The 27,943-nt window shown below is 38.3% G+C and overlaps 1 protein-coding gene across 3 annotated transcripts in view; it reads right to left on the reverse strand.

Annotated features, from left to right (window-relative positions):
• nlgn3a (neuroligin 3a) overlaps positions 1–27,943 on the reverse strand; it is a 181,656-nt gene that overhangs the window by 42,494 nt on the left and 111,219 nt on the right. For all 3 annotated transcript variants that reach the window (XM_032554859.1, XM_032554858.1, XM_032554860.1), the window contains one exon: positions 15,466–15,651. In XM_032554859.1, coding sequence (XP_032410750.1) covers positions 15,466–15,651 — 186 coding nt within the window. The remainder of the gene's footprint in view (positions 1–15,465; positions 15,652–27,943) is intronic.

Genomic DNA, 27,943 nt, shown 5'->3' on the forward strand with positions numbered 1-27,943 from the left:
CGTCAGATATTCGCAGCGCCACCTCTGATGTCCCAGCTTTCAGTCCTCCCTGCCAGCTTCATCAGTTTTTACATCGAGAAGTAGACTTGTTCTTTTGGGTTGCTGACAAATTACAACACCACATTTTACACTGTTTGAATATTTTAGCTTCATTCCACTTTTGGGGGAATGTGGAGAAAAAAAAAGTAATACCTGCCTGTCCTGTGGGATTCTTTTTGTCGTGTCTCTTTCTTGTTCTGAGGACGATGTTTTGATATGATGAGGGTGAGTGTCTCTAGAGGGTTAGGCGTACAAGCCCAGTCTTTTCCTTTGGGTCGGGGTCATGGGGTGAAAAGGGCTGGACAAATTGCTGAACTAGAAGGAAAGCTTATTCTGTACAGCTCTTTAATGGAGACCAGAGGGAGAGGAGGAGTCGGAGAAGCTCGGGCTGTGGCACAGAGGCGCTGTTTCGCAGTCTCCCTCTTCTCTTCTAATGAGCATTCTATTAGCAGCAAGGGGACAGATTTAGGCAGTTAAGCATACGGAGAAGGCTGGCTAACAAAGCAAGTGGTTAGCTAAACAGCTGTTCTGTCTCTGAAGCTACCTCCCATCCTCGGCTAATGAAGCCCTCACTGATGAGCAGGAGTCCCGGGACATGCTGGAGAACAGGCACAGACACCCACACAGCAAATCTCAGTTACTCACATCCCGCATCAAATGTCTATGCAGAGGATAGCTCCACCGATAGGACAACCGAGGCTCCAATTAGATAGTGGCTCCGAGGGGAACCCTAAGAATAGCTCACTGGGTGAGCACAGACAATTTTATATGAGTTGTGTGCTGCTCTGTGTTTGGAAGGTAAATACTCTTCGTTAGGTTTTCTTCACTGGAAGATGGCAGAAGCAATAATGTGTTTTTATAATGGACAATAAACAGGTCAACTTGATGGCATTTTGTGAAATGTGGTGTTCTTACATTTCACTTTTCTCTGCAGTGTAAGTGCAGAGAATGGTGATGGTGATTGATCGCAGTGGTGCGGACTAATCAGAATTAGTAACGTGCCATATGGGTTTGTCAGCATCCATAAAGCTGCAGAAGATGCATGCACTCCCAGCAGCCTTCACTTAAACAACAGATAATGCAAAAAAGGCAACGTCTGTTTTTAAAGTAAGCATAATGTAACTGAAAGAGTTTCTTTTAGCAAGTCTGTCAAAAACATGCGTTTTTTGCGAACAACCTGCGTTAAATTCAGGAGCAACAGCAACCGAGTAGAAGTCTGCTGCTTTGAGTTAAATATTGTCCAAGATGTGGGACTGCATCAAACCTAATGTAGAGAATGTCAAGCTCTCTACTGGGAAATTTTCACCAGATTTCACCTGTAATTTGTTTCACCAAATCTGTAGGTGAATCATTGTAGGTGAAAATAAAACCTCACCTGTTGTGTTTCCTTTCACACATTTTTAATTGTTTTTGCATGCTTTCGTCAGACATTACAATACTCGCTGATATTTGGGAGGTTTTGGTGATACAATTCTGACACACCAACTTGTGGCAATATAGGAGTGATCAATAGTCTGTAAAAGCAATGCACAATCATGAACATAGTGGACCATATCTTAATCAAAGTATAGTTATATGGAGGGATATTGTGTGCTTGGTAAATACTTGTCCAGATCCATATGTTAATATGCACATGAATGTTTACATAATTTTATGTTACAACACTGAACTTCAGTGTCTTTTATCAGGATTTTAATGAGTTGGAATAGGACAAAGCAGTGCCCAGTTTTAGAATAGTAGGAAATAGATACATGGTTTTCGATGTTTATTGCAAATAGATTCTGATAAGTGTTACATTCATTTTCATTCAGCACTTTGTAGAATCAGCCTTTGCTGCAGCTAGCAGTCTTTTGTGATATGTCTCTACCATGTTTTCACAAGCAGAGTCTGAAATTTGTGCAAATGCTTTGGTGTGTCATAGCTCAAGCTCAGCCAGATTGGATGAGGAGCATCTGTGAATATTAACCTTTAGCTACAAATTCTCTATTCGATCTGGGTCTTTACTTTGAATGGATCATTCTAACACATAAAGATGCTTTCATCTAAATCATTCTAGGGTAGCCAACTCAAGTCTTTTGCAGCTCCTAAGAGGTTTTCTCTCAGGAATATCATGTATTGACTTCTATCCATCTTCCATTCGATTATGATGTTGCTATGTTTCACTCGAGGGACGATAACTTTCAAACTCACAGCAACAAAGTACTAAATTGAAAGCACATGATATAAAGGAATTATGGCTATTTGTTAAGTTGAATGTGAAAAAAATAAACACAGCTTAACACAGCGTAGGATAATCTATGTAGCCGTTTGGTGCAAAAGTGTTATTTTTTGAATTAGAAAGAAATTACAATTTTAGTAAATTTGTTCAAATTAACTCTTTTAGAATCTCATCGTGAGTTTTATATTTCTTCCTTTTGTTTGCATTGTTTGTTTACTTTTCACACAAAAATCTTATTAACCTCAATAACTAATTTACTGCTAATATTTTATTCTTCTTTGTAATGATCTGACTGAAAACTGAAGCCGATCTCTTTTAAAACAGAGTAAGTAAACCAATTACTTGCATATACAAATCAATAGCTGTCTAAAGTCGACTGAAATAAAGTAGACTAAAACAACTCATTATTGGTATTCTCTTTGTTTCACTTGAATTAGTATACAATTCAACTATTCTTTTTCAAAGGACCAATACCAATGTATCATTGACAATCATGTGAATTTTATATTACATGACACATTTGAAAACCAAGTTTATTGAATACAATTCAAGCAGAAACATAAAGTCAAAATTTAAAGCAAATATTAAACATTTCATCTACCTATATGTATATGTTTATAATCGGGAACAACTTAACATTTCCAGCATGAAAAGTGATCTTTTATAAAGGCACTTAAATCCACTTTTACACATGAATACCTGTGATGTTCAGAGGAGTGCACAGCATGTACTTCTTGGTGGCAGATTTTGTGCTGGATATGCTCACAGGGTGGGGAGCATCTGCTTGTAACACAGGCAGGGATGATGCAAAAAGTGTAGTGTGGAAATATTTGTGTGTTGTTTGAAACATTTCCCTGCCATGGACTGGCAGGGTGTACCTTACCTCTTGCCCAATAAACACTGGAGACAGGCACCAACCCCCCCCCCCCCACACCCGGCAAGGATAAGCAGGTATGGATGGAGACATGAAAGGGACATGTCCAAGATTAGAGAAGGTGAAGACACACAAAGCTTGTCTCAAAAATGTTATTATGTAAATACTTCTGAATAAAGGATGCAATGATACAGCAACATATTATGATAAGGCTCCTTGTCAGCTTTGTTCACCTGAACTCATACAGACAGTTAATAAGTTGTGTTGATGGAAATATGCCTTAAGCCAGTTCAGACTTGATGCTGCAATCATTTGAATGCTCATATAACACCTCTCCTAGAAATTTGGGAACATCTAAAGACAGCAGTATGTGTGCAAAACTATTAATATTCAGCTGAAAATAAAAGACACCTGCCTATTGCAGTCATTGTCGACACTGTTGGCATTTACACAAATTTTATGATGGCCAAGGTCAGAAAAGTTCAAATTCTTCACACAGGGGCTTTAAGGCCTTAGGAGTTGTTTTTCTTTCTAGGCAAGAAATTGTAGCTTTGAGTTCAGCCTCTAAATTGTTGGCTCTGATTCTGTACCTGTTGGCTGCTTTTGTGGGCATTTGCTTGTGGGCAGAGATGCAGATATACACAGATATCACACAGTACATGCAAAGCTGCAAAAATGCATTATTTATCCTTCTCACCCTGCTGGAGATTTAACTAAAAAGCTGTGAATGGCTTTCCTAAAAGACCTGTTGTTTTAGGATGTGAAAGTTGGTTTCACAGAAAGAAAAATAACATACCCTAGCCAAGAGTAAGTAACATCGTGTCTTTACAGAAATACACTGCTCTGGGAAAGACTGTGAACTCTCCAACAGTGCAAGGAAGTCCTTGGTTTTCCAGTCCAGATTATTTGTTTTAGGTGTTACCGTCTTCAGCACTTATTTATAGGACTAATGTGCTGGGTGGGATTTATTTTACATGTCACAAAAACATACACAAGGAAAAATTTATAAAACTTCAATTTGATGTGTTCAAGTCACGTTACAAATTGGAATCAAAGAACTTCTTAACATTTCTTTGGAACATTGTAAACATTTTAAAATTCATGTTGAGTTAAAACTTAGGAATCATTGTTTCTGCTCTCTACTGTTGTTTTAATAACTAAAGAATGTAGAACATCACCGAAAACTTTACACTTAAAAAAACACCATGTTGCTTTCTTGGTGCATGTGAGAACATATTTTTTACTGTGGAAACACTTACCTTGAAAATCTTCAGCTTTTTAGTCTATACTTTGCACACAAAGCCACTCTTATGATGACAGTTACAACCAAGCAATAGTGAAGAAGAGCAGACATTCATCAGTAGTGATACCTACAGAATAATGTTAGCTTTGGCATCTCTACAAAGAAGGATCAAACATTGGCACTGCTACACAACAAAATGCAACAGAAACCTAATTGCTATCACACATTTGCTATACACCTCAGTATCTCTGCCACATTACTGTGTACACGCCTTCAACTGCAAGAAGCAGTGTGACAGCAATTTTAGAAATTAGTGGTTATAAACTCCTTTAAGTAATTGTTTTATGAATAAATGCATATTTAAAGGTTGTTTATGATACTTTTATTTTTTACCGTGTGCTAAAATATTTGGTAGATTTTTACAGTGTATGCAGTATTTTTGATGTTTGTATAATTTTGATAATTTGCAGTCTTCAGAATACAGCTTCCTCCTACAGTGTACAGTATGCAAGAACCACCTGGTAGGTTTCTAATTTAGTACTTACTGAAAATACTAAGTCAGAATATTTGATCAGAAGTAATACTGTCATCCCACATATTGCAAGCAAGCTTTCTGTACAGCATAAACCATAATTGCAGCTCAGATGACCTTTAAAATGCAGCAAGCGAAGGTTTATTTCACTTTAGCTGTGGTTTGTTTTCACTGTTAAGTCAGCAGTCAGCCAGTTCTCAGTTTGAACCTGAGCAAAACTGAAGTACTATAGCTTCAAAAGGAAGTGTTTGTCTCTATCTTTAAGTTGAGAGGAAAAGAAACACACTTTGGCTGTTTCAGTCCCTAACAATTTCATTCGATTCAGTGAGTTACCTTCTTTTAACTCTGAAAAGGATCTATGGCTCATGTTACCACTCTAAGCTAAAAATCTATTCGAGCCTTGTGGGCTTGAGATCTAAAGATTTAGTGTTGTATTCAGGTTCCACAGTTCTGGCACATACACTTGAGGTTTTTGTTTTTCAGCATGTTTAACAGAAGGTCCTCTCAATAAAGACTTTTTTGCAGCCAGAGTATGCAAATTTTACAGATAATGCATTTGCTTTCACCAGAAATGAACACATTGCTTAGCAGACTGTGTACTGTGACAGTACATAACAGGTGATATTAACATGTGCAAACATGGCGGAAAGTTAAAAGTATCCAGATGGGGTACATGAATGCCAGTATCTATGTTGCACTGTGATAGGTTCTCTGTAAGGAAAACCCTTGAGTTCTGCCCCTAAGCAAATTACTCAGACTGTTTTTTTTCAATATGACAGCGAAAATAAAGAGTTTTTCTTGTAACCCACCCTTCCTATTGTCAAAATATATTAATCTTCATAGTGTTGTTGTCAATATATACTATTTTGCATGAAATGTGTGTCAGACATTTCCTACTCTAAAGGGTTAAACATATGAATGTCATGTTATGTTCTACTTTCAAACCTCATTGTTACTGAAGAAACTATCCTAACAAACAGAGGGAAGGTGAAATACTAGTGATTAAAATTTATGATGTCCAAAGAAAAACGCTAAGTTTACAATAGAGAAGAGCAAGTTTTTCTTTAACCTTTGTTTCCATTTAAGCTAACCTGAGCTTAAATTTAAAATATAATAGCCAAAAGTTTAGTAACTCATAAAACCAGTGAGGACATATCCGAGTGTTAGCCGAGCAGCACAACACACTGATTGGTACAAATACTTTAATAAACGCAAGATGTGAGTGTATTGAAAAAAATGCATGTGTCAAGACAGGTATATATTTAAAAATAAATGATTAAGATACATGCATTTTAGATGGCATGTTATTAAAACACTGTTGCAACAATTTCCACATCGAATTAACCCAGAGTTGAACATGCATAATGAAGCTGTCCTGCAGAACCTGCAGACAAGACATCTGTTGCTGTCATGAAAATCATTAACTATGATGTCCTGAACATTAATAGAGTGCAAGATAATGCCACATATCAAAATACTAATGCAAATCATGTAATACTGGAACACACTGTGTTGTTTCACAGCTTTGCTTGCAAAACTGGACAGTAGACACATGTCGTATTGACAAATGCCTATTCTTAAATAATTTGGATCAGTATAGATGGCCAAAAAATGCTGATCAAGATACTCCTACTTATGAATTACCTGTGATACTTTCTGTCTTGAAAGATCCTTCAAATGTGGGAAGAACTGTTATGGTGTTCCCATCCATGGCGTGGCATCAGAGCGGTTCCACACAATCCATCTGTTATTCATGCAGAGACACTGAATGCTTTTTACTGGGCCCAGATAAACAGATGTATGGGCACCGGAGGACTGACCTAACTAACTGCAGGGGTGAGTTGTCAGCAACAACAAGCAAACAGAGTATTCATGGTCAACACTAAAGGAGAAAGTTCAGCTAATTACACCATAGTTCATCGGGCAGACAAACACGGAAACAACAGACTATCTAATGACACATCTAGTCACCCTTGTTGTCTGGTGTGGAATCCCTAATGGGGAAAGGCAGACAATTGTGGGTGCAAGGAAGAGAAGTGCATTTACAAAAGCATTGATGATGGAAAAAGAACCTTGAAAAGACAGTACAAAAGAAAAAATGAACATGAAATGAACATTTGACGATGTGAAAATAGTGTTAGGGAACATAACATGTTGGCGGAAATTGGGTCAATGTGCACACAACAATAGGGAATAAGGGGAGGTTTGGAGAGAAGGCGAGAGATGGAAAAAGGTGTGAGAGAAGGAGGGAGGTCAGAGAGAAATGGGGATGGGCGGAGGAGGAGGGGGTGGTGGTGCTGGGGATGAGCCCCCAGTGCTCAGCTGTCAGTGCTTCCTCTGCAGGTGGGGCAGGAGGAGTGCCAAGTCCCTCTCTCCCACTCACACAGACACCCATGCATCGCTTTATAATGGATGCTTTACACTGGTGCCAGAGAAAGACTAAGGCTGAGATAGGGAGACATGGTGAGAAGACGAAGGAGCGATGTGGGGGAGGGCTGGGTACTGGAAAAAGAAAGAAACTGCTATGAGAATCAGGGAAGAGAGGAGCTCAAGAAAATGCTTCAGAGATCACTCAATACAGGTGAGACAGGGAAGGTGATAGACAACCAGACAGGAACTTCCATCTAGTCATTAGACCAATCAAGACAGGAAACAGACAAGACGGTCTGAGTACAATGTGATGCTCCTATCGGTTTAATTGATCTAAAGTCTAACAGGATCATAGAGCATCAAGGCACAGCCGGCAGCTGCAGCTACTGCCACTCACAACTGCCTCTGTCTGCCAGGAGTGCTATCAATGCAGTCTGGACAACGATTTATCAAGGATCATGGATGGCATCTACCTGAACTAATGATTTGTCAAAATCTTCTTGGGGGGATTGCAGGTCTTCAACAGATGACATTTTCTGTAGTCACCTCGTTCATCAGCAGTGATTAGATTTCAAAAGCAATCTCAGCAGTGCATCACCAGATGGTCCTCATTGTCTTGGAGGATATTGCTTAGACAGTGTGCCACATGGTGGTCAAGCTACTGGAGCTGGGAAGTCTAGCTGTATGCTGTTACCTTGGTTGATGGAAGCATGGATTTACTAAAGTACTCAATTATCCTCTGCCTCTTTCTGTGACCCATTGCTTGTCTCTTTAACACCTATAACTTCATGCTTTATTGGCTCAGCTACCTGCTGCAAGCTGAGACAGACTGATGCCTGGAGTACCTGAATAAACTGCCTTTACTCTTTTCGGACCATTCATCAATTCTTCATTCCTCTGCTCTCTTCTGCCAGGGGACAGGTAAAGCTGTCTCCATCTGATGGACAATCCAATTGGGTATTACTTAGTGTTAACCCCAAACTGACAACAGGGCCTCGGAAAATGTTTCTCTTTAATATAACAAGATCCGTACCACCTTGGATATTTTAAACATGCTTTTTTAAAGCTTTCCTTGTTCAATAAACCTTTAGATTCATTTTATTTTAGTAAAGCAATGCAAACAACATTTCTGCATGAATTAGGGTATTTGCAACATGTTTCAAGTTCAATTTGCCATCTTTGTAAGGCAAATTTGCGTTGCTACAATTGTCAAATTCACTGTTGTTCAAAGAGGAACTGGATAGCACAGCATAGGCGACTTGTTAAAAACAGCATGCTTTTCCACACAATGAATTGCCATCGTATATAGCGGACAACAAAGCAGAGTAGTCAGCGTAAAGAAATACAAGCATTCTTGCTTCACAGAGATGGCATCCCCGTGGTTTAATTATCGCTCTTGTCAATCGCTGTGGAAGAATACGGCACCTGACAAGGCGTGCCCCCATTCTCTCATTTCATATAGACCCTTTTCACACCCTGAGATGCACAGACACCCTTCAGCAAACAGCCAAATCAAGCCTAGAGATAGAGGCATTTTATTGGGCCAAACATGCAGGTAACTTTACAGTGTCGAGGCACTGAATGCCACTGACATCTGAGAAATGGAGGTCTATTCAACTTTGACAATTGTCCCTCGTTTCTCTCAAGCAGGGGGAATTTGCACAACAATGACATTCGTGCATTGGCTATGAATAACATCCAAAGGATGAGGTTATGCAGCTATCTTTCTTGCTGATTCAAATTCATTTCCCAACTCAGCCAATGTCGTTTTATTTGTTACCTAAGCCCGATAAGAAATGGAAGCCTGAGCTTGCAGAAACAAACATGACACTTACTATAGATGACGTTGATAGCACCTATCCATGATGAGCAATGGCAAGAGGGACATTAGGGAGAGTATGCTTTTAGACTTTTCCATAGAGAAATTAACAATTGAAAATGATTCCAGAGAGGAAACCACAGATATTATTTTCAAAGGTTCAAAGGTTACAGATGTAACATTTCAGTAATATTAAGGCATATCGATTCAGTAATTCATACAAGAGGAGGACCAACCATGAGTGCATAGAAATGTACATACTTTTACATTCTGCTAAAACAAGAGTGTGTGTAGTTCACCCATCCAATAATTTTCTAATATTTGCTCATCCATACTTATGTTTAACATACTCACTTTGCAACACTAGACTGACAGAGGGTCTTTTTTCTTTACCTTTAAACATTATGACAAATGTAGAAAATGCATTTATTGATGAATTAGAAATATCTGTGCAACAAATATAAAAGATTTGTCTTCGAGCTAAAAGGCTACAGATTTATATTGAATATGATCATGTTCTTTGATATTTGAGTCATAAAAGAGATTGTCATTGGGTTCAATACCTGTAATGGATCAAGCCCTCCCCTAGTTCCACATGTACTTTAAAAATGTACATACTGTACATGTAAAAAAATGCAGAGGTCAGATGCTCATGGCTATGGAAGGGTTAAATCCCCCAGCAGCTACAGCCACAACAGATTGACAGGGGCAGATTGAATAGGGGTCTCAGAAATGTTGCTGACAGACATTCGAATTGAATACCTGCCTGTAAAAGCACATTTCCACCGATAAGTGCACTGAAATCACCAATGCTTGACATGACTTCACACAGAAATTTCTTCCTTAAACACTTCCCTCAGATTAAAAAAAATAAATATTTAAAATATTGCACACATTGAGTTAGATTAACTAGAGATGGTAGTTTGATTTAGATATTGTGCATCATTTCCACAAATATAAAAATGAATACTCATTCTGTTGGAGAATGCACAGCGTGGGGTGGAGGGGTATTTTCTGTTCTGGCCATTTTGAATTGAGATGACTCACCAGCCTACATACTTCAAAATACTTTCTCTTAAAGGTCATGGGAGCCTGTTTCTCTTTTCCATTATTACATCAGAGTAACATCACTCTAACAGAAGCCACAGTATCTCGCTCAATCAGGAACAAGGGAGTAAAACATTAATTACAAGGACTTTCCAATCCCATCCTCTATGAAACTGCATGATTCACAAATCCTTGTCAGAAAATCAACTGAAAATGAGCAGCAGCCATGAATGAAGTTCATAATCAAGATTTAAGTGGAAGCTCTCTCTGAACATCAACTTCTGGATGTCATAAAAGATTATATCACCTAATTATCTTATGTGCAATTCTTTTTCTTAATTAGATTCACAAACGGGTCTTCGAACTAAAAAAGAGCACTTATGCAACACTCCTGGATCGAGGTGGCTTGCATGTTGCAAGAGGGATTTCCCGCATTATCAAAAGTCTCTGCACTTCTTGCAGTACTGCAATAAAACCAAAGCATTTAACATCTGTATTTATGGTCCTCAATAACCCAGAAGTCTTAATAAAAATGAAAGCTGACATTGGCATGAAGGATCCTCCACACTAGCTGTCTTTAATGTCCAAGACATTCCATTAAAAGGAGAGCACTTCCTTAGAAGCAGAGCTTTTATCCTGATTGCTTACAGGAAGAGAGAGGGAGGGAAAAAAAAGAAACCAAACGACCTTCAGCGCCTTTGCAACTAGCCCCTCACATGTGATCTGTGAACAGAGCCGTTTCCATCCAGACATGCAAAGATTGAATGCATATGCTGATAAAAACATGCAAGGATGTTATACGTTTGCTTTATATTCCAAATGAGCAAAAAAAAAAAAAGACAATGTGGACTTTAATATGCGGCTAAAGACATGTATGCAAATACATCACTCGCTATTTAGTATTCCTGTTATGTACAGAGATGCCATCTCACTGTTTAAATCATAATGATTATTACGAGATAGGGAAAAAGAGAAGTCTGCATGTTCAATTAGTGCCTTTGCGATGCCAGATAGATAATATGTGGGACTGACTAATGTCCTTGCTTCGAAAATTCCTTTGCTGTTTTTCTTTTTGAAGCCGAAGGAAGAGAAGATTTAGGTGGAGATTCCTCCCTCCCTGGGAACACAATTGTTGAGCTACATTTAATAAGCTGGTCAGAAACACTCTACTGTCAAGAGAAACTGTGCCTTTAATGACCATTTCGCTTCTTCAGTCACAGATGTGCAGCTAGATGGGCACATAGCGGACCAGGAAGCCATCTTATTAATAGCAACGCACCACACATGCAGCGGACTGGGGAGCAGAAGCCTGTAGCGGGAGAAATGGAGAGAAACCGCTGGAGACGTTGCGTTGTTTTACTGTTTTGCGGAGGCAGGGGAGACAGATGAGTCCAGTAAAGGGAAGATTAGATGTTGGATTCAGTCTGGACTGGAGTCTGAGATGAAAAAAATAAAATAAATTTGAAAAAAATCAAGTCCACATGAGAGGTGATCCAGGTCCCTCAAACAAGCCAGAGGGGAGAGGCTATGTGATGGATGTATCTTATGACTGGAACTCTCCACAAGCCCACGTTAGGGTGGGCACCAAGGCCAGGCCGGAGGAGCAGGTAATCAAAGAAAGAAGCTGCAGGGCTGGGATGATATAAGTAGATTCAGCTTATTAAATAACCTTCAGGAGGAGTACAGAGGATCTACGCCACCGATAGGCATAAAGAAGTGCCTGTTATATTGAAAGTCTATGCAGAATGTTCACAGGGAGTGCACAGTATGAGTAGAACCGCTGTCATTAAAGACACCAACACACCAGGGGAACTTGGGTACAGTGCATCGCCGTTGGTTTGCTTTTTCTGTTTTCTTTTTATTTGGATTTCAATTTCCTGGATCTGAGAAGAAGCTAAGAAAGAAAACAAAGCCTGCGTGAGTGTTGTGTATTTCCTCAAGTTAATCTTGTCCAATGTTTCCTTATTTCTCATAGGAGTCCAAATACAACACATTCAATATAAAATCACACCTATGATTTCAAGGGACACAGGATAAGATTATCTTTTTTGGACAAATGGGAATAAGGAATCATCAAGAGATTTAATAATCCGCTTACAGTCATGTTTCCAGAATTTTTATTTAAATGTAAAAAAAAAAAAAGAAACTTAAAACTTTCAGAAATTTAATATAATGTGCCTTGCTAAAGTATTCAGTCTTTGGAGTCTCACATTACAAAAACTTCATAACATTTCTGAAGGATCTTTATGCAAAAGGCCAAAAACAAAAACAACTAATGCTCAATTTTGAAGTGGAAGAAAAACAATTAATTGCTTTCAAATGTTTTTACTAACACAAATCAGAAAAGTGTGGCAAGCATTTATGAGTCCTATTAGAATAGTTTAAGTGAAATGAAGCAGCCATTTGAGCAGGACTGTCTAGATCTTAGACTTGATTGGATTTGTCTAGATCAGTAATTGAGAAAATGTTGCAAAATCTAAAGATCGATGTTCACAGATCTTTTCCATTGACTCAGAATGAGCTTTAGCAAATTCTCCAAAGAACAATTGGCAAAATTTCAGTCTCTAGATGTGTATAGCTGGACACATTACCAAACAACCTGTAGTCTTAATTCTGCAAATTTACTTTTCGTATTTTTACTTGTAGAAAAACTTTAAAACCCTGTATATTTTTAGTTTCGCTAGATAATTATACACTACTCTATGAGAATATTGATATACATAGACTTCTGTGGTTCTATGACAAAAAGTGGGGAAAAAAAGAGTTAAAGTTATGTTGCAGTTTGTGAACACTTTTACAATGCAAAGTAAAAAGTTTTACATACATTTTCACAGCTACGAAGATAAAAACCTGTTTTGTTTCCTCTCTGTTTATTGCATTGACTTGGCAACAAGAGCATCCCACCAGCTTTCGCTACACTGACTGCTTTGAAAGCAGGTGCAAAAAGACACTTCTCCACTCGGATTTCCTGTCACATCCTGCAGCCCACTCCAGTCCTAAACTTTCTATAATTACAACAATCTGTGCTCCTAGAGAGTCTGTGTGAAATCTGATTGCCATTGGTAACATTCGCAGCAAGAGTCCTGCTGTGATAGAAGGCTTCCTGTTTCAATTTCCCAGGATCCCTTCAAGTTTTTGCTTGCTCCTTTCTTTTTCACCCCATCAGTGGGGCATACATTTCCATTCAGGGGGAAAAAACAGACCCGGTAATATCCAATTTACTGGAAGGCAGAAGAGATGGTTTCACTAGCAGTATAATAACATGCTACATGAAGCGTGGCATTATAGAGTGCATATAAAAAAAAGGCATCTATGATAAAAATTTAATCCAAAAGCAGTCATCATTCATTGGAGGAAATCAAGGCAATTAGTAACACTTTACTGCAAATTGGGGACACATAAACAGATTGCAAACACTGGCATCGTAACGGGTCCAGAAGAGGTTCAGCTCACATGACCTTCTTCAAATGCACAATGGTCAACTAATCAAACATGCAGAATTTACTGGAGTGACAAGAAAATGAAAATGCATGCATTAGTGTATGTTGGCATGTGCTGTTATTGTTTCTGCGTGATTCAAACGCTCAATTGCAGCACAGCAGTCCCTGCCTACAGTAAGTTTGAGAATCTGAAGAATGTACTGCACCTAAAAACAACACCCTCCACACTAATGGTACTCCTGGTAAAGTTGTGTAAAACACTTTAAAATAATCTCATGGTTTAGTGCAGCTACTTACTGCTCACATTTGTAGCGAATAGCATCTTGGTATCGTTTTAGCAAATGTTACCTACATGCAAATTAACTTCAGAATAATACTAAAAAATATTTTCAGTCAAATCATAAAATATGTAACCACCAGGAATGTATACAGCTCTACTGGGACTTGACCTGGATTTGTCTACTTTGATCAAATGAAACTAAATCTGAGATGGGTGATAAAAAAGGCAGTCTGGATGGGTCTGGGGTGGCTCAAAAAGTGAAATTATGGAAAAGCCTCTAATGCAAGTAACTGTGGTGGAGGTTCTGTGATGCTGTGGGCTTATTTGTTCTTTAAAGGAACCTAGTAAGACTCTTTAATATATCAAGGCATTTCAAACAAAAATCTAATAACTGAAACTGAAAAAGAGCCATGTTTTGGACAATAATACAAAACAAATGACCATGGATTGATGGATAGAACTTTAGATAATTGAACAGGGAATATAGTCTGGAAATACAAATATTTTTCCAAACTCTGATTTTTATTCTGTAAGTACGGGGAAGACTAAATGGCAAAGCAGGGAAACTATGCTTCACAGTATTGATTTTGTTGAAGAAAATATTTGTTTTCTTGAGATTTCTATTCATATAAAAACACACTCAATTTAAAGGTCAGACTTTTTATTTTATTCTGAGTGCAATCTGAGTTCATGCAGTAAAAAATTGTCTTATTTTAAGGCTTCAAATACATCTTTACCAAAAACACCAATATGCGTGCAGGGCGCAGCTGGATATACAGAATAATAATTTTTAAAAAATCCAATACAATATTTTCAATCATATTTTCCAAAAGCAAAATGTTTACATCATGTCAACATGTTTGCTATGCAGGAAGGACTAAGTGGAAAGCTCTCTTATTTAAAACATTTCCACTACATGATTCGATCTATATGTTGCACACACAATCAGAGCTATTAATTAAATCCATGACAACACACAGCTCTTAGGTCTGATGCATGAATAACAGTTTTCAGGTTAAGGACGATAAAGTTGACTCTGCAGGAACACAGCTGGAGCTTGATATCCACAGATGGAGCTCAGCACCAACACACGGGTCTTATTTGTACAAGCCAAAGTGCTTCTTTCAGAACCTTACTTATGTATTAGCAGTAAAGCTCCATCTTAATTCAGCGATGCATTAGAAGAGCATGAGCTTGAGAGATGTTTATTGGATGTCCACGTCAAGCACGAAAGCTGCATAAAGTATTAAATAAAGTCATGGCCAACATGAGCAGTAAATCATCATGAGGTAATATTAAGGTAGCCAAGAGATAAACAATGCTCTTTAGAAAGAGGACAGTGAGAGACTGTGTGCGTCATTTAGCCTTAATATAGCTACTTCCTCCTTATAAAGCCATGTTCTTGTTTACCCTGTCCTGAAAAAGACATAAAGCCAACATGCTTGTGTCTAGCATGAAGACCTAGATTAAAAAAACCAGCAGAGATTGCTCAAATTTACATGTGGGATTAAATAAGGGGTTATTTTGGAGTCGCATTAATACACATGCATGCTTCTTCTTCTTCCAAATAGTTACTAGAGCAGCTATTTTAATGATGTCCTACCTTCAGAGTGATGGGAGAGGGTGAGCAGACTGACGCAGGAAGCTCCGATCCCAGATCCAAATACGGTAATGCGGTTGGAATCTCCTCCGAAGAAGCCGATGTTCTCGCTGATCCACCGTAAAGCCTGAATCTGGTCCAGCAGCCCGTAGTTCCCTTTAGCAGCCTGATCGCCCGTGCTGAGGAAGCCTGAAACATGGAAAGATGAAAAGCCATAAATAGCAGAGAAAACAACTGGCTTAGAAGAGAAGGAAAAGAAAAGTCTAGGTTATCTACAATACCTAACCCCATTCTCATAGGAAGCATCATGAAGACAGCTGCAGTGAAATCATGACTTATTACATGATATGGCTGTTGGTAAAATAGGAGTGCATGTGCCCACATCTCATCTGCACCTTATGGAAAATCAATGGAATGTCTTCCCAGGTGAACATAAATCATAGATTACTGTGCACTCGGCAATATTGACCAGTTCAAACGAAACCTTGAACATCTATGGAAAACCTATTGACTTTGTGTGAAAACGACCTGACTTTTACATTTCAAATAATTTTCCCTATTTTCCTCTAACATATTTCAAACCCCTCTAACACTTGTCATGTTTTTTGTGACAACACACAAGATTTGTGCGCATTTTCCCAGCATGTCAGAGGAATCTGCCATGTGAGGTCTAAGTTGGAAAAGTGTGCATCTCCTGGGTACATCAGAGCTCATGTTAACATATACCACTCTCTCTCCAGGGCGCAAGCCCTGCTGAACGATGGGTAATCGAGAGTTGTGGGAGAAGATCAAAGGCAGCCAATCCCTAAACTCCCAATGGTGGATTCAGTGTCCGTCAAATCCCCGGGCCTGCATGTGAGGTGACAGCTTGGAGACGTGAGGAAACCAACACCCAATTCTCTTTCACAAGCAATAAATGTTCTGATGGAGGATGTTTAAAGGCCTCCAGTGATGGTCCCTCAGCATTGTGGCGTTGCTTCCAACATCTATTTTATGGTTTGTGCCTTCATCTTATAATGAAGTCTGTTTTGAAGTCCACTGGGGGAGGCAGACAGTTAACAGCAATGCAAGACTGATTAAAAAAAAAAGTTTTAATCTGTGTGATTTCACTGATGTCAGTGCTCACTTAAGATAAACAAAGATTAGAGTAGCCCTCCTCAGGGCCATTAGTTGTTTTGGGGATGTACTTAATCTACTAAAAGCATTTATGTCTATCAGCTCTCAGTTGTCAATGTTTCTACTTTTGAGGATGTGATGAACAAAAAGTGTGCAATAGAAAGCAAAATATTTTTGTGCAGGGCACAGCAATGGCATATTTTTCTTCTAATGTTACCCTTGTTGATTACATTTGAGTGAGTTTGTAACTTCCAAAAATTGATAAAAGCTGATTGCACAAAAGCAGAAAACGGCACAAAGAAACCCATGATTGGGTTAATTCTTTAGACAAGTATTTTCACTACCAAAACGTGGTTCGATTAACTGTGTTCTTATACATTTTGAAGTCAAAACGATGCACTTTTCTTGGTCTCCTGTCTACATAGTTTGACTTTAAAAATAGAATCTACCAAACACAGAGACATAAGAACATATAAACTCTATAAGGAAACCAAGAATGGCCAAATGAAGGATCTATTAGATGATTCATCAGTCAATGAAAAGTGAATGAAGGGATGAATGGATAAAACGTTTGGCAACAAGACAGCGTAGTCCCTATGATGTTATTCTTTTCCACACTCAGTCATTCAGACCTGAGACATACAGAGTGCGCATCACTGCAGGTGACGCAGCACCAATCCGCCCATCAATTTCCCCCTCCATTTCTTCCTCATTCGTGAACAAGACCTAAAGATACTTAAACTCCTCCACTGAGGTGAGTTGATTGTTTTTTTTTTCTGCAGTGTGGCTTGCAAATAAGTAAAGTTATTATTGAACCATTACTGGAACATCTGATTTGTGGCTGTGTGAGTTATAAAGCAGTGGAGGTTATGTGCAGCATACAAGGCGGGTTTTGCGGGATTCGTGACATTTGAAAGTATCCCCTCAAGCTGCCCAATACATGGATGACTGGAGTATGTAATGTCACTGGCATATGAAGGCAATACTGGACTGTTTTTTATTTACCCATGACATCATGTCTTTCTTCACAAACCTAATGAAAGGCAGAAACACAATGATGTGGCAGCGTTATACCAAAGATCCCCAAGTGGTGTTATACATACAGAAAAAAAAAAAAAAAAAAAAAAAATATATATATATATATATATATATATATATATATATATATATAAGAGATCACTGCACTGAACCCCATTGAAAACCTCATGGTTATTCCACCAAATATTGATTTCTGAACTCTTCCTGAGTTAAAACATTAGTATTGTTGTTTCTAGATGAATCTGAATTGGTTTTCTTTGCATTATTTGAGGTCTGAAAGCACTGCATCTTTTTCGTTATTTTGACCATTTCTCATTTTCTGCAAATCAATACTACATATTTCTTGGAATTTCGGAGACAAGTTGTCAGTAGTTCACAGAATAAAAAGAACAACTTTCATTTTTCACAAACATTTACCTATAAAGAGTAAAATCAGACAAACTGATCATTTTAATCAGTTGCCAACCTGGACTATCAGCACTGAAGCGAACTGTCACCTTTTGCTGGGTAGGGCAGCAAAACTGTATTACACCTTTTGATGCTGTTACACAAGTGTTTATTTTATAGCATCAAGACAGCAAGAAAAACTCAAAGAACTTCCTTCTAACCTTCGTAGTAAGAGTCCTGTGCATTTATAAGACTCTGAACACTGAGTATATATTTTCTAAAGTTAATTAAAATAGCTTACAGAGTCATCTCTGCAAATGAAAGGTTGTGTGTTGACTGCATTACGTGTGTGGGCTGCAAATATATTGTGTCCTTGACATAAATAATGTAATAAAGTGAATATTGTGTGCCTTGGAAAGAGTGTGATGAAATTATAAAAAAAAAAATCAAAGGAATACTATTACTACTACGAGTTTGTAAACTGTATTATGAATTTGCACAATCTTACAGGAAATTTCATTGTGTTACATTCTTACTTGAGTACTGTTGAAGTTGTTTATCTCTTAAATTGGAATAATTATTTTGAGTTAGGCACAACAGTTTTTCATAAAGTGTACTTCAAGTCTTAAGTATGTACTTATCATTAATTACACTTGTGTCAACTTGGCAACATTGAGAATACTGATTAAAATCTGTTTAGAACTGTTCTTTGGCCTAAATGCTCTAAGTTTGTCTTTAATAGCTATGGTTTTACATCAGAAAATGGTGGTAAAATTGTTAATTCAGTTTTTAGTGGAGATGATTTGAAGCAGTCTTCTTTGTCATATTATTTTAGCTATTTCTATTCTACCACACAACTCAAATCGTTGCTGTGCATACATGACAATGGTCTGAAAACCATCCGAGACAGGCTTCTAGCCTTTGAGAGAATCTGAGCACAACCTTCTACCACACCCCAACATTACAGCACCCTTATCCCGAGGGTTTGTTGGCATTAACAAAAAAGGGTGGGCAGTGGAAAGGCCAGGGCCAATTGTCAATAGTAGAGAGACTGTGGCACAGGAAACGAAGCAGTAGACAAATGGATCAACAGATGGTCTCCTTCAGATGCATCCCTGAGGATGACAGAGCAGCAGGCACATGCAGAGGGAAGGAGAGGGAGACAGACAGAGAGAGAGAGGGAGAAAAATAGAGAGAGTAAATAAAAGAGATAGGCAATGGGATTGGAGACAGATGCAGGCAGAAAGAGGGGAAAGGAGGGCTCAAGCTGAAGAGCCTTTTCCTTTTGCTTTTTATCTCTGACTCCTCCTCGCTCTCCGTCATAACTAAAGGACAACAGCTTTTACAACCTTCTCCAGGGTACACAGGAGGGAGGCAGAGGAGACGTGACTCTCCAAGAATAACCCTCATTTGCAAAGCAGTTCACACTTCACCAAGTATATGTCAGATGGGCTGAGAAATGTCATGAGACAGGCATGGAAGAGGAATTTTGTACAAGTGTTAGCCTAATTGAAAAGATACTATAAACATTATCCATTTGGCTTTGTATTATTTAGGATTACTAGATGACAAAATGTAAATTATTACAGTTGGATCCTCATCTGTGCTACTGAACACTCAGTTCTGGTGTCCTGTGTGAGACATGTTTTTCCTAAACCGCTTTGACTGCTCTGCATGTTTAAAAGAAACCGGTTATTAACATGTAGAGTGATAATCTTAAACAAGACATGCTGCAGGCACCATTTAAAAATACATCCACCGTAGCTCTCGGGTGCGTTTTAATTGGAAAGGTGACAGAAAGTATTTACTTCGGAAAGCAATTAAGATAGGAAAATAATTGTTTTCATGCATGACTATTTCTGTTTTTGTACTTACTGCAGCTATTTGACACATAAGCTCCAGCGCTCCTGTTTTGCACATAAATCTATAGGCATATGAAAATAATCACCTATTCATCACCTCTGGGCATTCTTTCTGAAGCACAGACTCACTCCGGTTACTTTAATATATGTAATTAACTGTACAGGCTCACTTTGTTCTCGTTCTGAGTTATGTAAATCTTTTTCTCACCCATTACGGACTGGGTTATAGATTTCGAGACTTAGCAGATGATCTCTGTCTGATCAGCACAGCGTGGGCTTTGGCTTCACATGAGCCATGGTGGTGCAGTCCAACTCTCGTTCTGTTAGCTGCTCACACCTACACATGACCCTGCGGATTCTGAGTTGAGGCTCAGCGCTTGTGAACTGTTTTGTTAGGCTACTGATGTGCTTGACTGCACTACTCAACCCCAGGCAGTTTAAATTGCTAATGAACACAAGCTACTTCACAATAAGCTTTTAATTACTGATGAAAGCTGTCCCTTTTTAGTTCTTGTGTTAAACTCGATGTGCAATATTTTTTTTTTTATGTTCACATAAATTTGGCACAAATTATGTAAGTTGGTGGAATTGCGTTTGACATCCTTTAAATGGCAGGACAGGTAATCTGGTACTTTGAAAGATAAGTCTACACAAATGAGCTGGCTTTATGGCGTTCTTTCACACTGATCCAAAAGACATCGCAATAAAAGTCACTTCAGACTGACAAAGGTTAAGTCATATGTCTTATTGTTTATACCATGTTTAGCACAAATTAGACGTTGCTTTGTCTTATGTATTTTTTTTGTGAGGATTCCATATAATTAAACAGATGGGAATAGATTAAAAAGATGGTGCCCTTCATGAACTGAAGGAAACTGAAGCTCTCAGTTTGGCATCTCGAAACTGCAATTTTCAGGGTTTTTTTTTTTTTTATCAGATGTTCAACAGGATTACATTTGGCATCATGGCTGACTGTTTAACAAAAATTATCTATTTATTTTTATTCTTATTAAAAATAAGTGCTTTTAGTTATAAGTAAATTCATGCTGTATAGTGAGATTAAATTACAATATGGGTACAGAGTTTCCATCTTTCTGTGTGGATATAATTACTATTACAACTTCAGATTGTTTTATTTATTGATTGATTTATTTTTGCTTTAAGTTTCAGTGCCATTTGTACAGTTTTTAAGTGCTCCCAATGTTTTAATGGTAATCATCTGCTTTAACCAGAAAGCAGGCGAACTTATAATATCGTCATTTTTTTTTTTTTTTTTTTGCCTAAATTATCTTTTTGGAACTACAATGATTTTTCTAAATCTGTGGATATTTTAATGCTAATCTCAACAAACGAGGAACATTTACAGGTTAAAAACAAAGAGTGAGACACTTTTGTTTATCATGCCAAAGAATTTCTGGGAAGTGCTTGCTTTTGACAAAGAAATGGACCCATCAAAATGGAAAGAATGCCCTCAAGCTGATCTGAACAAGAGCAAAAAGAAACATGTGAAACACTTTTCTTTATGTCAGCCTTTCTAAATTATTTATGCCACATCCAAAACATATTTCACAGGAACTGTCGAGGAAAACGGGTTTTCTACAGGCAGCACTTGTGAAAGGTCAAAGAATAACTTTCGGTTTGTCTCAGTAGTTGAAAACAAAGATTTCCAAATATGGCAGCTAACATGTCAGCTGGATTTGATGTTGAATTTACATGACAGTTTCTTCATCACACAAACAAACTGTATGAGTTAATAACAGTGATTCTGTGCTCTTTTCCCCTGCACGATAGAGCTGTAATTTGAACTGACTGATTACATGATGTGATTTTTTATCATGTCTAAAAGCAAGCCTGCCTTGACATTGATGTGGGCCACTTGTACATGATGGGGGAACTGACATTTTCTTCTTGTGGCAGCTCAGACTCTAAGCCTTGATTTTAGCCAGAGCGGCAACAGTGACTGTCGTTTGGTCAGAGCCGGATCAGGTCGTACCTGTCTTACTGCATCCTCCTAGTTAGGGACGACATTGTATGTTTGTGGGGGTGTGTGTGTGTGGATACAAATCTCCCACTGGAAGAAACATAGATGTTGTTGTTGTGTTGACATAACCAGAGGGTTGGTTAATGTACACAACATGACAGGGTCTTCAGTCGGCGCTTCAGTTAATATGTAGGAGCAATGAAAAGCATGCACTGTGACATCCAGAGAGCAGGTGAATCCTGCTCAAACCCACCACCACACAATTCTCGTCACTGTGCAGGCAGTTCATGGTTCAGGATTTTTAAAGTAAGCTTCTGTTATTTGGGGAAAGGCAGTTAATATCTTAACCTGTGTAGGTAATTCCTTTGCTGTCTTCATTTAATAAAAATTCTAATGCTGATGAAGTTGCAAATTTCTCTTTATGGGCCTTGACGTATGATAATACAAAAAAAAAACAGTTTTTGTTTTTCCTATTCATTTAATGCATCAAAAGAAACAGTACATATTTATTATGCATTTCTCAACTTGACTCACAGCGATAGGGAAATAAATTAGATGCATAAAGCCAGATAATCTAGATCTTTATTTTCAGTAGGATTCAACACTACTTCCATCAGTGAACTCATGGCACAATTCTTTCTCTTTTTTCTCTTTCATGTAACTTATATGATTAGGATAGGGGTGGGACTTCATGAATTATACTTTACTTCACCCCTTGAAAATGCATAAAAACTTGAGATATGTATATACAGTATGTGCATGTATAATTCATAAACAACCAATCTATATATATATATTTATATATATATTTATATAAATCTGATTAGTTTAAAAATGTGAAAAGGGAATCAGCAGGCCACATATTAAAGAAAACAAGAATTCAGAATTGCCAAGGAAACACTTGATCAATGCATCACCACTTATATTTTTTAAAAAGAACCTACGTATAAAAGACTGTACTTGTCTTTTTGCTTCTTAATTTTGGAGTGGCCTTATAATAAATGAACAAAAATATTATGACACATGAGCACCACTAGCTCAGCTTAACTGTGCATTTCTTCCTGACCCAGGAAGATGATTTCCTACAGCTTTGCTTCCTTGCTCTGATATCGCTCTATTGATTTTGATTTAAATGTCTGTTTCCTATGGTGAGGCTATAATTCAGAGTGTAGCAGAAAGAGGTGATGATAATGATCGCTTTGACCCCAGACATCTCTCTTAGCCTGGTCTCTCAGATAGTGGAATGCGGGTAAACTAATGATGGAAGGTGAGAAAAACATGAGGAGGGGACGGACTTGTTATCAACCCGGAAAGACGGAAGTAAAAGGAGGAAGTAGAAGGAGCAGAGGAGAAAAAATGGAATAACAACTGTGACGTAACAGAGAGTATGTTTTTGGGCTTTTAGCCGAACTAATTCTCACTTTCAGTTTGTCTCATCTCTTTCTCCCTCTCATCGTCTCCCTCTTTGGCTGGTGCCTTTTTAACAAGGCAGTCTGTGTCCAAACCCTCCTCTAGTGCTACCCCTCCCGACCAAGTCCCTTTTGGCTGCTCCCTGTATCTCTTCCCCTCCTTTTCTGTTTTGGGGAAATAAAAGTCCACACAGTTGCAGCATTGATGGTCCACACTAAGAGTTCTCCACTACAAAAGGGCTCCAGCTTCCCCCGAGTCAGGCCTTGGTTGAATGGGAGCCTCGGGGGTGTGGATGAGAAGCATAGGCTGGAAGAGGCCACCCTGCACAGAGCCACATAAAGGGCCAGTATGCCAGGCTCACGATGAGAGAGACATACACCTATTGATACCTCTCTTTCTTAACCTACCAAAGATTTTAGATTAGTTTTAAAAACTTTGGGAATGGTCTTAAATCTCAGATCAGTGACTCTCTTTTTCCAGCTCAGAGGCCCACAGCAGGTCTCGAGTACAGACTGATCTGACAGGATGAGGGTGGGAGAGATAAAGAGCACAAGAAAGCCTCTTCATGGCAGCCTGAATACAGAAAGCCATTTACCGACCACCAGTCCTTGTTTCCGGGGAAGGAGAAAATAAAGAACTGGGGTGATGAAAGTAAATTATTTCTGGTTACTAGTTCCATATTACGGAATATGACATGATAGTATAATTAAACAAGAAAATGGTTAAAAAGAATTTATGCATGAGCCCCCGGTTCTTCCTGGCCTCATCGGGAATTAATAATTAAAGGAAATATCAAGCTGCTTCAAATGGCAACAAAACCATCAGATGTTCCAGGAGCTTGGTCCCCGATATTGGACAACTTCAAACTGAATAAAAACACTCCGGCAAAAAAACGCTGACAATGTTACCTCAGGGGAGATTGTTAGAAACTTAAATTTTCATGTCTATGCTTGTAAATGTCTGAAATTATTCCAAAAATTACTTGATTACAAAAATCCTCCAGGAAAAACCTCTGACTTGATGCTCTTGCTTAATTCAAACTACTCTTTACCAATGGTCACATATTTGATGGGGAACAATTACTATGGTAACCTAACATGTTTATGTATACATTAACAAGCATATAGGAGAAAATCATCAAGAAAAGACATGCAGTGCCATAAATTTGAGATTTATATAAAAAAAAATACTTAAGGACAACACAGTTGCACTAACTGAGTTAGTGTTGCATAACAATAAGTTGCCATATAATAAGGGCAACTAGGATTATAACAATATATTCAGCCAACAAGACAAGCCAATACATATTATTGGATTCATGACAACAAGATAAGATTTTAGAAATATATTTGGGTAAACTAAAGACCCAAATTAGAGTAAAAGTTTGGCAAATTACAAACTCTGTTTAAAAATGTAATCATCGTAGAATATTCCATTCCAAGTTTGACTAGTGTATAAATTTTTTGGTATTCATGCTTGTCTACATCGAAGATGATCGAAATTCAAAGAAAAAACGTGGAAAATTTTCCTATTTTGTGTTTTCACGAATAGGACAGGAACTCATAAAACTCAAACTTTCAAAGAATTGCTGAGTGTAGAATTATCCATAAATATAAATATGTTTCATTTTTAAATACAGGTGATCAAATGCAGCTCAGAGTCGTTAAAAACTGCTCTATCGACCTGAAGTTTAGGCCCAATGAAAGCTTTCCAGAGTCCAGTCTTAGTGTTTTGCCGGTGCTAATGCACAGAGTGTTGTTGGCCTGCCCAACAAGAGTCTTTCTTAGCCAACTTGGTCAACACACTTGGCCAGCACTTTAACTACTTCTTTTTATACATCAAAAAAGTAGTATCTCATACAAAAATAAAGCTTGAAGCACTCCCTTTAATTATAGACCTCATAATAATAATCTATATTTATTTTACAAGATGATGTCAAATGCTGACAGCAGCTGCCTGGTATTTTGCAAGAAAGACCTTACTTGAACAAGGAACATTTGGACACTTTAATACCTAATTTGAGATATTCAGAAATATGAATAGATGTACTTATACATTTCCAACTCAGAAAATCTATTATGCACTCAGATTCTTTCAAAGTGCTGAAAAATTATTTTTCAAAAAACACATTCAGTACAATATTTGATAGCTGTAGAGTCAGAGCGGTGTCCTTGGTTGTACAACATGTTAGATATACTGTACATTCAGCAGCTTTTACCTGCACTGTGTTGGTATGGTTTGAAGAAAGGTAGCTGTACGATTTTGAAGACAGAGACTTATGCATACCCTACAGCTGTGCACACACACACATGCCGATCTGCTCTTTTGGAAAATGTGGCTTTTGTGCAGCAAAGGCACGAGAAACGACAAACAACCAACAAAATGTCAAGAGGAAAAATCTGTGCTGCACAAACACCAAAGCTCATCTGACACATATCTGAGCCTCTAAAGCCCAGATCTGTTGCTGACAGACAAGAGATTGTTATGGCAGGGAGGGATGAAAAACAAGATACTTAAAGTCAGATCCTACGGCGCACGTGGCAGCTGCTGGCCATCCTGCATGTGACTTCAGGGCTGCTTAATCTGATTGTGTGATGTGTGTTGGTGGTCAGACGAAACAATTCGAAGGGCTCCGGTGAATGTCAGCCCTGGCAGCAACTACAAATGAGCAGTTTACATATGTATGACCCCTGGCACCCAAGTGCCACTCAATCAATCAGATGTCAGTAAGGTAGTTGCTGAGTTTTAGCTATGTGGCTTTCTTTTGCCTCTACCTCTCACAGCTCTCCTTTTGCTGAATCTCTGTCATGTTTCACGTCTTCCTCCTCTCGGCATCTTGCTCTGTTCTCCGTACCTACCTCTGTTTCCCTTCTCCACCTCCCTACCTAACGACCCATTCTCTTCTCACCATCTCACAGCGGCATCTTCCCTTTCACATAATAGCACAGACAGAATGCTCAAAGACACTGAAATGCCTTTACATGAAGGGGAGCTTTGCATCTCACAGCTGGTGTGGAGGCGGGCCTGCTTGCTTCCACAGGAGGAATGGGAGAAACTGGTGTTTGAGAGTCACAACTGTGAGGTTAAGCAGCACTCTGGTTCCACTTGAATGCATGTACACAGTGGGAAGATTTTCATTAAGAACACTGTGCCTTAACGAACAGTGTGATATTCAAATGTAATGCATATATGTGCAGACGTGGACACGTTTGTTAGTAGCGTTAGAGCTCAGTAAAATAATCCTTCATTTCTGCTGAAAAGTGATTGTATTAGCAGCAATTGACCAGGGTATTGTGGATTCATTTAAAATGTAATGGAGTAAGCAAATACAATTGCTAAGAGAAAAGAATTAATTAATCCTTGAATTATGTTTCTCGTATTTCAATGTTTACACCAGCTATTCAGCTAATTTAAATGGAACCAAAATGCTACTAGATAGTGTAGTATCATTGTGGGCATTGCACTAAACACTGGGAAAACAAACTTAAGACACAGACAGGAAAAATCAATATAGAGGATCCTACAAGCAGAGTTTGGTCTAAACAGCATGACTTCACTTATATTCTGTTTTCAAGTAAGAAAATATAATGCCATACTGGCAATCCTCAAGAGACTGGACACAGCACCCACTCATGTGATTCACAGGAAGATAAACCTGGCACTCGTCTGCAAAGAAATGAGGAAATGCTATGTTTCAGAAAATAGTGACCGGCAGCATCATGCAGTGCTTGCAGATACTTGTGGTACATCCATCCGAGTTTAGCAAAGGCAGAGATCCAATCAGTAATGCTGACACATAAACTTTTGATGCCCATTTTGATAAAGCAGAAAATGCAAATGTTTGAATAAGGAAGCCATTGAAAACCACTAAGGTGGGACTCCAAAGTCCCTTTCATAAGTCCATGGAAGAAGACCCATGGCTTCACTATTGACAGAGACATAAAAATAATGCTTAGAATTAGCAAAAATTGTGAGAGATAAAGAGGGCTCAGTCTTGTTTTGTGACTAGATCTGACAACATTCAAATTTGCAGGGTACAGTGAAGCCTCCAGACTTCCAAGACATGCTTAATTAAAACATACTGCTCAGTCCAGTGTCCTCAAGCTGAACATTGGCTGCAGGTCCTGGATCCTCCAGCAAGATAATTACCCAAAACATGCAGCTGAATTCACACAAGAACTGCTAAGATAGAAGCACTGGAATATTCTTAAGAAGTCCATCCAGATCTGAATCTTAGTAGCATCTCTGGAAAGATCAGAAAATGTCAGTATCGATAATGGAGAAACAAGGAGAAATCAGCTGCCGACTAGAATTGCACAATTTCCAATATGAGCACTGACTGTCCAAGAACTCAAAAGTAACATTTTTAATTGAAAAGTCTTGAAGCGCTATGGTGATAACAATATTTGGTGTTAAATGTGGTTACTGAATGAAAAAACTTTCTAAACCCTACAAGTAAAGTTGTATCAACCTGCACAGTAAATTGTTGCAAAAGATCAAAATAATAAATCAGGATACCATGTTTGTTGACAATAGAATTCTTTCTTTTTAATTCTATGAATAATTATATGAAATATTACATTGAATCAACAGCCAAAAGGTACAATCTGATTTATGCTAAATGTGTAATAAAAAAGTAATGAATGTGGATGGGTTTGCATCTCTATGTGTGTATATATATATATAT

This window comes from Xiphophorus hellerii, chromosome 23 (assembly GCF_003331165.1).
Source record: "Xiphophorus hellerii strain 12219 chromosome 23, Xiphophorus_hellerii-4.1, whole genome shotgun sequence".
Classification (NCBI taxonomy): Eukaryota; Metazoa; Chordata; class Actinopteri; order Cyprinodontiformes; family Poeciliidae; genus Xiphophorus; species Xiphophorus hellerii.